The sequence below is a fragment of the Pygoscelis adeliae genome, unplaced genomic scaffold (assembly GCF_000699105.1).
Source record: "Pygoscelis adeliae isolate BGI_AS28 unplaced genomic scaffold, ASM69910v1 Scaffold259, whole genome shotgun sequence".
NCBI classification, from domain to species: Eukaryota; Metazoa; Chordata; class Aves; order Sphenisciformes; family Spheniscidae; genus Pygoscelis; species Pygoscelis adeliae.
Window position 1 is genome coordinate 204,967 of NW_008825497.1, and position 13,506 is coordinate 218,472.

The 13,506-nt window shown below is 46.5% G+C and overlaps 1 protein-coding gene across 1 annotated transcript in view; it reads left to right on the forward strand.

Moving 5' to 3' along the window:
• The window catches only part of ABHD12 (abhydrolase domain containing 12), a 54,741-nt gene that overhangs the window by 38,763 nt on the left and 2,472 nt on the right, over positions 1-13,506 (forward strand). The window contains exons 6-12 of the mRNA XM_009331357.1: positions 7,945-7,990; positions 9,301-9,430; positions 10,955-10,992; positions 11,186-11,265; positions 12,082-12,164; positions 12,894-12,972; positions 13,264-13,391. Coding sequence (XP_009329632.1) covers positions 7,945-7,990; positions 9,301-9,430; positions 10,955-10,992; positions 11,186-11,265; positions 12,082-12,164; positions 12,894-12,972; positions 13,264-13,391 — 584 coding nt within the window. The remainder of the gene's footprint in view (positions 1-7,944; positions 7,991-9,300; positions 9,431-10,954; positions 10,993-11,185; positions 11,266-12,081; positions 12,165-12,893; positions 12,973-13,263; positions 13,392-13,506) is intronic.

Consider the following 13,506-nt stretch of genomic DNA (forward strand, 5'->3'; position numbering starts at 1 on the left):
TCCAGTTGTGGGACTCATTCCACCAAGTCTCACTAATACCAATGATATCATAGTTCTGGGAACTAACCAATGCTTCCAGTTCATCCTGTTTGTTTCTCATACTGCGTGTGTTGGTGTACAAGCATTTCAGATACGCCCCTGAGCCCTCCGTGCTCCCAGAAGCAGTGTAAGTGTTCCCACTAGCATTGCCACCCTCAGGTGATGCCAATGCCAACTCTGGCTTACCTACTGCAATCATGTTGGTATCCCCTTCCCCCATCAATTCTAGTTTAAAGCTCTCTCGATCAGTCCCGCCAGCTTACACCCAAAGACGTGTTTTCCCCATTGGGACAGGTGGATCCCATCAGGTCCCAGCATACCTTGTGTTTTGAAGGCTCTTCCATGGTTTAAAAGCCCAAAGTTTTAGCGGAGGCACCAATCCTGGAGCTGGGTATTGATATCCTGGGCTCACCTGTTTCTTCCAAAGTCTCCCCCCATTCCTGGGAGGACTGAGGAAAACACTACCTGTGCTGCTGATTTTTTTAGCATTCTGAAATCTCTTTTGATTGACCTCAGACTTTTTGTTGCAACAGCATTAGTACCCACGTGAAGGAGCAGGAACAGATAGTAGTCTGAAGGTTGTACTAGGCTCTTCAGTCTTGTGGTGACATCCCTAATTCAGGCCCCAGGAAAGCAGCAAACTTCCCTGAAAAGAGGGTCCAGTCTGCAAACAGGTGCTTCTGCTCTGCACAGGAGGGAATCGCCAGTGACCATATCTCACCATTTTTTGTTCTTGATGTTGGTCTTAATGCAGGTTTTGTTGCAAGGGGTTGGTGTCTCTGACCTTGGCATGACTGCTTGGGAATGGATAGTAGTCTGAAGGTTGTACTAAGCTCTTCAGTCTTGTGGTGATGTCCCTAATTTGGGCCTCAGGGAGGCAGCAAACTTCCCTGAAAAGAGGGTCCTGTTTGCAAACGGGTGCTTCCATTCTGCACTGGAGGGAATTGCCAATGACCATAACTCGCCGTTGTTTTTTCTCGTCACTGGTCTTAATGCAGGTTTTGTTGTGAGGATGCCATACATGATGCCATACATCACCAACTGCTGGGAAAATATATGTGGAATGAGGCCAGCTCAGATTCTTCGCACTCTTCAAACTTTTGAAGCTGACATTTGTTCTTTTAAATGCCAAAATGTTAGGCCGAGCCAGTGTAAACCTCCCTGTTGGCCCATTAGTTGGCTGGGGTGACAGAGCTAGTGCTTGCCTATTCACAGAACAATTTGTTGCAATAAAACGTTTTCAAGGTTGCCAGTGCAGGGGTTACTTTATCCCTTGTCAGGCAGGCAGGTTCAGCCTGGGTTTCCCCCTTTCCCGTGGCACGATGCATTTGTATGAGTGGTGCCATCTCAAGTGCTGAAGATTTTGTACAAAACTCAGTGAATTTCACAGACGTAGCACCATGGTGTGTTACCCGAGGACAGGTAACTTCAGCTGCTTTGGGTCTTTTGCCAGATGACTTTTGCGGTCATTTATTTTATTAAACTCTCTCTTGGCTGAAATTCTCACACGCTATTTCTTGGTCTCGTATCACGTGTTTCTAAAAGAGCCATAATTATTTTTGCTGGCTCATTTCAGAGGGGTCTGAGTCTGTGTTTTTCCTGTGGATTTAGCTATTGTTCCCTTCTCTTTATAATTTGTGTCAGGGTGTTGGCACTCATAAAGCTTTATTGCAATGCAGCCTCTTATGCAAGATCCCCTGCCGCAAAGTCTTTTTAATTCAGATCACTTAGAAAATGCTGTTTGGCAACCCCAAGGAGGCACGTGATATTTCTTTGCCTTTAAGAAAAAAGGATGAGCTAAGTTGCAGAAAGTTGGTTGAGGAGACTGTCGTGTATGGTGATCTATTTGGTCATTTTTCTGGGAATCGGCCTATGCTGCAATGCATTTTGTGCTGGTCAACAGAGGCAGAGGAGTTGTTTTGGATTTTGACTGAGCAAGAGTAGCAGTGCTTCAGAATACTCAAAGACTCTGCGTGCCTCTGTGTGTTTCTGTGTGTGTACATATATGGACAACACAGTTTACCAAAAGCCAAGGTTTCTGTTCCTGGGTCTGGTATTCTTTTGCTTCTGAGAACATAGACAAGTTGCTTAGTTTGCCTTTTTCAGTCAGTTACTCACATGTGAACGCACACACGGGCTTACCAGAACCACGCCAGAAACTCTAGGTTCATGCTTATTCCAGCAGAATGAACAGGCTGGATTGCTGTCCTTTTTGCTGGTGCTGCTAGTAGGCTGGAAGCAGCAGGGGAAACCCTCTAGAAGAGGCTTAGAAGGGAAATAATAACTGCAAGAGGTCTCTGTCCTTTCTTTCCAAGTGATTGATTCACGTGAGCAGCTTTTCTCAGCAGCAGCACTGAAAATTGAGACTGTCACTGCTGCACAGTCTGTGAGCAGCAGGTGTCCGAAATCGTTCTTGCCCGAGTTGATGTATGTTTGAAGACAGTAACCAAAAGCAGGCGCCATGAAAAAGCCAGAAGGAGGAGCAGCGGTGGAGCAGTAACCAGATACAAACTCGCTTTGAGGGGCATGCTTTCCTCTAGTCTGGACAGTTATTCTTCGCTCAAGACTGGTTTCCAGGTATCACAGTTACCAATGTATTCAGGGTCACTGTGTTATTCACATTATTCAAATTATTCATACTTGAATAATGCAACTCAAAACCTTTTAAAACTGACAAGAATCCTGTTCTCTTAGCTACCTTGACTGTCAATGACAGACTACCGCAAGATCCTCCTGCAATTCATACTTGTACGTTGAGGCTTCGGCAGTGAAGCTTTTAGTTGTTATTACACTGGTGTGCTGGGGTAGTGGAGAGCTGATGCAGAGGTTTTTTTGCCCATTGCATGAGGTTATCCAACTTTATAGCAGCACATGAAACAATACAGTATTGTTATAGGGGCATAAGTAATTACTATAAATAAAGCTTTTGGCATTGTTATGCTAAACATCCTGTTAAGGGTCAAAGGAAATGCCTGTTATCTGCAAAGCCAATTGAAATCTTACCAGCTTCAGCTGAGACTTTTTCTGACCTAATTCAAAGGGGAAAAACAAGAAAGAAAAATACTCTTAGAAAAAGACTAAACCAGAAGAGGCTGTTAGTGCAGGGCATGGGATTGGGATGCTCCCAGGGTTGTTGGCTCCAGGCAGGGATGTTACAGCTCGTCATCAGCTATGTGTGTCCTTCACCAGGAGGAGCTAGATGTTGATGGTTGAGGTTCTTTCTTCTCTTGTATATCCATGGTGATAGGCTGTACTTCGGCCTTGCTTTGCATGTCCGCTTTCCTCTTGGAAAGCGGGTGTTTGGGTGCTGCAGCTGCCCAGTGCCAGGGTAGGAAGGAAGGTACATGGGCAGCAGAGGCATGCTCTAAAGCAGAGGGTGCTGTTAGTGTGGGGCCCTGCATCGTGAAGCTTGAGGTGGGCACCTTACTGCTCTGGCAGCTGCAATGGTGGTAGTGACAGTTTCTGCTGCTTTTTTCTGCTTGTTCCTGTTCCTCCTCAGCCTCATCTCTTCTTTTCCCTGGAAGAGAAAGGCACCTCTGAAGTGTAAGAGCGGGGCAATGCCCATGGTCAGGGTTTGGCAGGTCCTTGGAGGAATGAGCCCCTGCAAGTGGTTCACCTGTATCTTGGCTTTGAGTTGAATGGGTGCAGGAGTGGGAGGCTCCATCGACTTCTTCCTTTGTTAAAGGCGGGAGATGACCATCATCTTTATCCCAGCTCTTTGTCCCTGCTCGCTGCTAGGGAGAGGAGAACTGGGCACACCGGCTTGTGCCATGCTGGGCTGTGAGGAGGCAGGTCTTGGTGGTCAGGGGTCCTGATCATGGCCTGCCTAGGTTTAGGTGAGCATGGAGATTGCATGCATTGGTTGCAGCATCTCCTGCTCTCTGCCAGGTGTATTTGCTTTGTGTAGCCCTGCAGCTCCTGGCTCCCAGTGGCAAGAGGAGAATTTGGCTGGGGATGCATCACACCATTCCTGTCCCTCTTCAGGAGACTCCACGCTCTTTCCAGGCATGGCCGCTGTCTCAGGTGCTTCCTTGCTGCTTTTGGCTGTGCTGAATGGCAGGATTTGGGTGTAGGGCTGTGCTTGTGGGTTCAGACTTGGATTGAGGTTAAGGAAAGCTGGAGGCCACTCTGTAGTGGTCTTCGACAGGTATGAGGTGCAGGTGGTGGCTGGTGCAGGTTAGACCGATGGTCTGAGGAGGTAAATGCAGGGGGAGAACCAGGTGCTGAAGGGCTGCTTGCAGGAAGACAAACAGAGGGGGAGAAGGTGAATATTCAGGTGGAAGAAGGCAGAGCTGCCATGGGGCAAACAGCGATGCTCTCCTGCTGCAGGGGCTGAGCTCCCAGAGCGAGGTGGGTACCAGCGGGAACAGCACAGGTGAAAAGTATACATGAGTATAAACATAAAAGAAATCTAGGATGGAGACCAAAAAGAAAAAAATGTTTGAATTGAGAACATTATCAGTTAATTATTTATCAGTAATTAAGCAGATAGAAGTTGAAGGAATAGTTGAATAATAAAGTCTCTAGTGGAACTGGGATACAGTAGGCTTTGAAAATGAAACATCAGTCCTGTGTGCGTGATTGCAACAGATGTGTTAAACTCAGCATCTTTTTTAAGAAGAAATAGACGATGGTAAAAATCTGTTTTTAAATGTAACAGCTGCTAATTAAAAGTGCATCTATTTGTTATTGAGAAGAGATGCCGCCAATGCAGCCAACACATAACAAACATGTATAGAAGACAGGTAAACTGTCAACAGGTTAAATAATTTTTAGCAGCCTGGAAAAGGCTAGATTGTATGTAATATCTTACCAGTAAAATCACATTGTAAAGCTGAAAACCAAACTTGTGTTCTGCATGTCCAGTCGGGGGGTCCAATATGTAAGTGAACGTATAAAGAATGGTGTATAGTGATTCTGATGGAAACAGCTGTCTTGCAGCACCTAATTTGTTAGTTAATATTTCACCTGATTATTCTGCTATTGTTATGTAGGTTGCAGTGGTATTCTGTACTGTGGTGTTGTATATACATAACCACATCTCTCTGTGATGTTGGCATAGTTATTTGCAAGAGGATGTTGAAGAAACAGTAATTTGTGAGTGTGGATCCCAGAGTGGAACAACTGCGTATTTAATACTTCTGCTGTAAAGGGCCTTTGCCCTGGAAGTGCATACAGTACGGACCTTGTCACCTCCAAGGGAACGCCTTTGAAGGATTTAGAGCCAAAGAAGGAGAAACAGGAATTGCCTGAAGAGATCTGAATAGCAAAAAGCAAAAGACCTTTGAGTGACTTGGAAGCTGTTGCAGTTGCATCTGCTAATATAAATTCCAAATAACTGTTAGTGGGAAAATGGCATTAAAAGAGGGGTAGCGGAGTAGTGCCAAGAAATAACACAACCAAGTGCAGCAAGGGTGAGCATGATGTGACGTGTTAGTCTCGGGGGGGTGCCAGCAAGCAGCAGGGCAGACTGTTTGATACATACGTGAAGTTACTGGCTTTCCGTCTTCAGACGACCATTTAGATCCTAGTGGGACAATGGAAATGCTATCTCCATTTCCAGTCAGGCGCCAGTTGTCTGTGTAAGCTCCAGTTGTGCTTGTATGCAGACTGTGTGCCCTGAAATTGTTGTAAATTGTCTAGTTGTTTATAACTCTACCCGATATCTGTGTAACCTGTTAAGGTTAAAATTGTACTGTTCCTTTAGAAGTAGCGCTCAGCTTACGGGTATCATTCCAGTTGTATGCTGCAATAGTCCCAGTACCACTAGGTGTGTTATTTAAAAAATTGCAACGAATGCTAACCTAACTGTTAATGCTGGAAGTCCAGCTTGTAGTGCAACAAGCCCTGAAGGTCGTGAATGTTGCACACCAAGCAGATACCTGATCTGCCACAGTGCTGCACAGTCTAAACCACTGAGCACTGCTCCTGCCTGCAATCCCTCTGAAAACGGTGATCTGCCGCTACAGGAGTTTCGAACTTGGCTTTGCATCCTGTAGTTGTCGTCTTAATAGCAGTTTTATTCGTTGTGCAAGCTGCATTGGCTATAAAATCAAACACTCAGCAAATGAGTAATGGCAACACATTACAATGAAGAGCTACACACTGCCCTCAGACCTGTGCAGGCTATCATAAGGCAAGCTGAAAGGGTAAACACCTCTGAGAAAATCCATTGCTTGGTCCTGAGAAGCCTTGAGCCACAGGAGGGTTTCCAATATCCTTGCTGGACTTGTGAGTGATAGCCTGCAGATAGTGGTCTGTCAAAAAGGGAAATTGCAGCCTTGTAACCCAGTGCATCTAGTATTGCCACTGCTAGTAACATGGCTGAGGCTTGTAAGGCTTCTTCTGACCTTGTTTTGGAGCTCCCTGGAGCACTGTTTTGAGCTTGTTTTGCCATAAAAGCAATTGTCTACCAACCAGGTGGCCGCTGTCTAGCTGGTTTTACTTTTGCTGAGCTTTGTATAATTACATGGCATAGCCATAACTGTAGTACAAATAGTAACAATTCTCATACAGATAGCATTACAGAGAAAATGGCTGTAATGTTTTTATGTACAAGTTACAGATACAGTTATTCTGTGTCAAATGAAACACTGATGACACCCAGCATAGTGACACAGTGTAGAGGAGTACAGGCCTGGTATGACAGCAGAGACCTTGGAGATGGGGACACAGGGGGCATTGCAGAGGAGCGCAGGTATGAGCGTGCGTGGAACGGGGGACAGCCTGACCCCCAGAGACTCCTGGGCTGTGCACAGCCTGCTAGTGGCCAGCTAAAGAGATGCAGACCTGGGAGCTGGGCAAAAATGGGTTTAAAGGTAAGAAAGAGAACGTGTCCAATGTATGTTGAACACGCCCCATAAAGTAATTTGGGACGTAACGTGGAATCACAGACCAGTGAAGAGAAAGAAACATCCAGTGCATGTCCAAAATGTATGAAAATTAGCCCCGGGTGGATCCTAGAGGGAAGTGGGAGAAACCATCACCATCATAGTCCTCCCAGCAAAGGAGTTGAGTTGCCAACTTACCTGAACAACCCTCCTTTCTATGTTGTCCTCTTTTTCTCTTTTTTTCCTGTACTAATGAGATCTAAACTAGTAAAAGTAATTGTTCAGGCTGTAAAGATTTCAGTTACACTAGAAAGAAAGTGTTGGTTTTACATATGAGGTGATTTCCTTTTGTCCATTAGAAGGTTTAGAGGTTAGTGTAATACTAAGATTGCTTTTTTAAATCATGTATCATACATAGACCACGAGAGCAACAACATTTTAATCTTTTTGTGACTTTTTGTTGATATTTATCTACCATGGAGCTGTTAGGTTCATACCGAGCAATGGTAGCTTGGAATGCTAGCATTGTTTTTACCAAGGCACGTTTTCCAAGTAAGTTGATCTAACATGGGGTATTTTTACTTGCTTTTGACAGATTTTGTTAGGATTACCATTGGCTGTAACATAAATCTTTGTGACAGAGCAATTGCATGTTTTGGATGTATACATTTAAGCCTTCTGAAACCTGAGACGGGCTCCTATATGCTAACACTTATGCCAGTTTGAATAATATAAATGAGGCAGTTGTACTCTTTCACTGGAAAACCTGAAAGTGTTTGTAGGGGAAACAGTCATAGGATATTTGTGGATCTTAAGGGCAAAGCTGTGAAAGGGAGGGTCAACATCTAAGAGCCTGATATGAGGTCCAGGAAACAAATGGAGTAAAAGCAGCGGGCTGAGATGATTAGTGTTTGAAAGGCTCTGTGCCTGCTACACCGAAAAGCTGTAAGTTGTTGCTTTACCATATCAGGCTGATAATGTTATAAATTAGATCCCTGCACCGTGGCCTGAGGCAAGAGCATGGCTGCTGTGCAAGTCTCTGTGATGGGTTTCTGCATGTTTCTCTCCCCTCCAGGTTCTCAGCTCCCTTGGGTACCACGTGGTCACATTTGATTATCGAGGTATGTGGGCTTCTTTTATTATGAAACACTTTTAGCTGTCTCTTTCTGTAGAAGCAACAAAGAAGTTGCTCTTTTTTTTGGATCTCAGGGGAGCTGTTGTTTTATAAATGCTTGCTGCCAGCTAATTAGCCGCTGCCAGCTAATTAGTCGTGGTTATCACTTCTTTTTTTCCTCATGGGTATCCAAAGAACTTCCAGAAATTTCTTTCCAGTGCCTTCCTGTGTAGCACTGCTTCCTGATGTCTAGCTCGTCGGACTCTGGCTCCTATCTGTCCTCATGCACAGGGCTCATTGATTTGGGAGCTAAGGAGCAGAGGGTGACCCAGGCACATATGCTGTCACAGCATCCAGTTAAGGCATCCTCCAGGTGCGCATCTGGAAACTAGTAAGCATGCCTAGATGTAGTCTTTTGGATATGATCTAATTGACTTTCCTGAGGTCACACAGGGAACTGAATTTGCACTTCTTTTTAAAAGCTGATAGGTGAGATAAGACATAGAGTAAATGATTTGCTAACAATTGGTAACGTCCTCGGCAGAAGCCATGACCATTTTGCAACTCTGTGCCACCAGCAGTCAAGCATCTGCTGCTCTTTTTTTTTTTCCTTCTCATTATTTAAGCCATGGCTGCAGTGTAACGCCACTGGAGATAGAGGAAAGAAATTAATCCGTTGCATTTTTATCAAGAAGTCATCTGGGAGAGGTTTATTTGTAGGACCTTGCCCTGTTTTTCAGTCCTGCTGGCAGCTGCTTCTCTGGCTGCTTATTAGGTATCAGAAGGGATGTGGGATGCTTTCTGCTTAGCATAAGATGTGTAGACATGCTGCAATAGTGATAGAGCCAAAACAATCAGGAGGGTGGAAAATTGCTTGAGGGCATTGATTGAACAGCATAGACAAACTGATGTTGCAACAGCTTTGTGAAACGTGCTTGGTTTTTGACCCTAAGCATCCAATTCTTACACCGTTAGAGACTCCACTTACAGATTGGTTACCTGCATGCAAAAGCAGCTAAGGTTTGGGAGCTGGGCTGTTGCAGATGGGTAGGTGCAAGAACACAGTGTGGCAGCGTTTGAGATCCAGCTCTTGTTTTCGTTGTTGACTAAATCCACGAAAACTCCTTGGCAGCCAGCAGTTACCTTGTTTAAATGACTGCGGATCAATCAGGGCTTTCAGCCCCAAATTGTAGAGATGCACAGTGAAATAAACAGAAACTGTCCATGTCCCAGGTCCCTTTGTAGTCACAGATGGGCTGCATGGAGGCTGGCTTTGACCAGTTTGTGGGATTCTCAGAAGGACTATTTGTGTTTCAGGCTGGGGCGATTCAATAGGCAGCCCGTCAGAGAGGGGAATGACCTACGACGCCCTTCATGTCTTCGACTGGATAAAAGCAAGAAGTGGAGACAACCCTGTCTATATATGGGGACACTCCTTGGGGACGGGGTAAGCATCTAATCTCAGTGGGATTTAGCAGCTTCTGAAAAACATTAAACACTGACCTTGGATAAGGTGCTGTTTGCCGTAATCCCCAGGCTGGCTTGGCTTGGAGCCTGTGGCATAATTGCTGCAGTGTAGCTTCCCCTTTGCACTTCAGAGTGAGAAGGGCTACAGTGAATGACTAGGTAGGATTTGAGCTTGAACCTTCATTGCCCAGAGGGTTACACTGGAAAAAAGACACTTGGTATAATACAATGCAGATTGACCAAAGGGAGAGAAAGTGGGACTGCACTGATCTCTTCCTGTGGTGAACCTATGTCTATATGTCCTTCAGAGCAGAACATCAGGCTTCTCTGATACTCTGGAAGTGTATCTCAGACCAGCCACATGTGCATGTGACTTGCCCTTACAAAACCTTTTCCTCCTGTCCTGGCAAACATGCCGTGTGTAATCAGTACTCACGCAGATGCCTGCATGACTACACTGCTGGCCATCTGTGACATTTACATGGTCATGCCTGGCACAGGGAAGTTCAAAGTGTCAAGTGCCTTAGCCTGCATGTTTTTAACTTTCCTTTCCTGCTGCTTCCCTTTCCATTGCTGTCTGGAGGTGGGTCGTGTTCAGCAGCTCTTACCCCCTTGATTTGCAGAGGAGCAGAGGGCAAACACAAGAGTTACTTTTGAGTTGAGCTGTGTGCAGATTAAACTGTTTGAGACCACAACAGCTTGCCTTGCTGTCCAACAAAAGTGTTGCTGGGACAGGGAGGTATTTCAGGACAGTACCTCTTCATTGCTGTGATACTAGACATCCTGCTTTGTTTGAGAGAAGGCAAAGGCTTTTCCTTTGGCTCTTCCTCTAAATTTTTGCCATGTTTCAGGATCCCTTTCTGGGTAAGAGCATACTCGTGACATTTCCCAATGCACTGCAATCCGAGTGGCCTGGGACTATGGTCCCCAGTTGAGTTCCCTGGTGACCACAGCCAGCCTGGAGTTTGAGGTTTTTGAAATACGCTGTGTGTGGAGGATTCAGCAACTTTGGAAATACGCCTGTCTCATTAGGGAGATGCATGGGGGAGACCCTGCTGCTTTCTGACCCAGCTATGGAAACTCCTTGTGGTGTCACCCTGGGACCCTGCGCTCCAGCTGCCTGGAACACGGCACTCCTCTACCCATACCCCCGCATTCCCCTCTTTCTTGCTCAGCCCTTGTGGTCTGGGGGTAAGAGGCTGTGTCACACAGCTGCAGATATGTTGGGAGCCCAAGAGCCATCTTAAAGGAGGTCCTTCCAAGGGCCTGCTTCCTTGGACTTGTTCATTTACCTAAATGCAGGCACCTGATGCCATTTGAGACAGCTGAGCATGGGAGACTTGTGGGAACTCAAGTCATTGTGGGCTGGCTGCCCAGACCTCAGACAGTGTGAGGGGTCGACGTTACGGCAGTTGAGTTGTACCTCTACTGCCTGCTGCCACTAGAGCCTGGTGCTTTGCAGAGGGCCTGTGCCAGATTAAATGCTCGTTGTTCTTCTTTCCAGGGTCGCAACAAATCTAGTGAGGCGCCTTTGCGAGAGAGGTAAGTCTGGTGGGTGGATGCTCTTCCCACCCAGCCCGGGTCCTGCCGGCGTCCCAGATTTCCACATATGTTTGCAGTTGTGACAAGGCTTGTCCTTGGTGCACCATGGTGGCAGCTGCTCTCATAAGGCAGACCCCGACCTTGCTGGCTATCCGTACCCCTGCATTTCAGCACATTGCCTTCGACTTTTCAGAAACGCCCCCGGATGCCCTGATACTGGAATCTCCATTCACCAACATACGGGAGGAGGCGCGAAGTCACCCCTTTTCTGTGGCAAGTACACAGTGGCTCTCACACTAGTGGCATGTAATTGTATGCTTAGAAATTAACCTTCAGAAGTGATGTAGCTGAGCTAACTGCATGACTTGTGGGGCAGCAGTGATATTTATAAGCATCGGGGATAAAGAGCTGCACTTAAGGCAGCTCCTGGTAGCACTAGTACAATAAGCAGTACCAGAGCCATGTGTGGAGCCTGCTTGAAGAAAACAGAAACTGGAATCAGAAAGGGCAGTAAATGTAGGGAAGGGAAGACAGAGACTGCTCTCAGCAGTGGAGAGCCCGTTCTTCTTGTGTTGTAGCTTCTCTGTTGCCGGAGGCTATTTTGTGGGCTGTGAGCAAAGCGATGGCAAAGCTGGGCTTCTTTTGGTCACTGCCCCATCCATGTGGCCCCTTTCTGCTTGTGTGGTTTCCCTGGTGAGTTCCCTCTGATGTGTCCGTCTCTTCCATCCGGCATGGCTGCGAGTTGGCTCTGAACTGAGCAGACACCCAGACCGGGTGTTGGATGCGGCCGGGCTGGTGAGGTGCCCTGGGATAAAGCTCTCTTCCAGGAAGACTGTTGCCAGCAGCAGCATGATACCTAGGGACCTTGACCATACAAGCACCCAGAGAGCCTGCTCCTGAGCAGGCTGATAAGATGGGCCTGAAACAGGAGAGGAAAAATAATGCTGGTGGAAACATGGACCAACTCACTGCAGAGAGCGCAGCCAGTAACCAAGGGATGTTACTGGGATGGCAGTGGCCTGCCCCATTACTGCTGTTTGTATAACTGTCCTGCTGGTGCCTGCCACTGACACAAATTTTTCCTCTCAGATATACAGATACTTCCCTGGGTTTGACTGGTTCTTCCTTGACCCCATCACGACAAGTGGAATTAAATTTGCAAACGATGAGAAGTGAGTTCCCTCTTTGCTGGGATTTCAGCTGTGGCCGCAGTGAGCCATGGCAAGCCTCAAGGAGGATAGACATCAGACTGCAATCTCTGCTTTTTTTTTTTTGTTGTTGTTGAAGCATTATACTTGCTGAAAGGATTTCAGTTACTCTCGCAGCCCTCAGTGCAATACAGCTTTGCACTGTGGAGCTCTTTCTTTTTTAATTGTTCTTAATAAGGACAGATGCAACAGAGAGCACAGAGACTACTCAGGGATATGCTAATTTGGTCCATGTGATTTATGCTTTTCAAGTGTACGTTACATGTTAAACAGTAGCATTGGGACATTGAAGGTTTGGGAAGATTTCTCTGCTGTGCATTTGCATAAGCCACCCTGCATGTAATAACATTGTCTCTTTTCACTGAGCCTTTCACTCAAGAGCCTAAGCATTTGTGAGCTTGGTTTCCAGTACTGAAACCAAACCAGACCTTGGGAGATGGATGCTTTGCACTGGGGTGAGCCACTTTTCTCTGGTCTAAGCAGCAAATAGCTTTTACAAGGATGCCTTTCACTAGTAAATTTTCTATAGATCAAATGAATGGTGCCCAGATAATAGTGTTTTCAAGATCTGAACTGCAGTTAATGACCCACAGGACATCTTTGTCATTGCAGTTTCCTTGAAAATCCAAGTGTGTGGGTGTCAGAGTGATGGGATTGCTCTGAGCCTTTGTGACATTATTGTCTCTTTTACAGTGTGAAATACATTTCCTGCTCCCTGCTCATCCTTCATGCTGAGGATGACCCGGTGGTACCGTTTCATCTGGGAAAGAAGGTACACATGTGGCTCTGCAAACTGATCTGGTGGGAGGAACTGGTGTGGGTAGAACGACATCCCAGCCAGGCAAAAAGTCAGCAATAGGAAGGTGTATGTAGAAATGCATAGTCTGAAGGGGCTACAAATTCTGTGGTATTGGAGGTGGCAAATCAATAGTGAAACGGAGCTAGAGCTAGCAAAGCTGGTCAAGCCAGGGCCCATAACCCACCCCTGAGAGGGGTGCTGGTTTGGCAGGGGTAGCTGGTTTGGAGCTGCCAGCTCTGGGTGACTGCCTCCCCTTGAACTCAGCTTTACAACATTGCTGCGACGTCACGGAGTTTCCGAGACTACAAGGTGCAGTTTGTTCCGTTCCACACAGACCTCGGCTACCGGCACAAGTACATCTACAGGAGTCCAGAGCTACCTCGAATACTGCGGTAACAGCCCAGTTAACCAGGGTCTCCTCTGGCTGGGGGGGAGGGAGCTGGGACTTGGGGCTTTGGGGCACACTGTGACATGTGCCCAGGAGCAAGAGAGATGTGTAATAGGCGC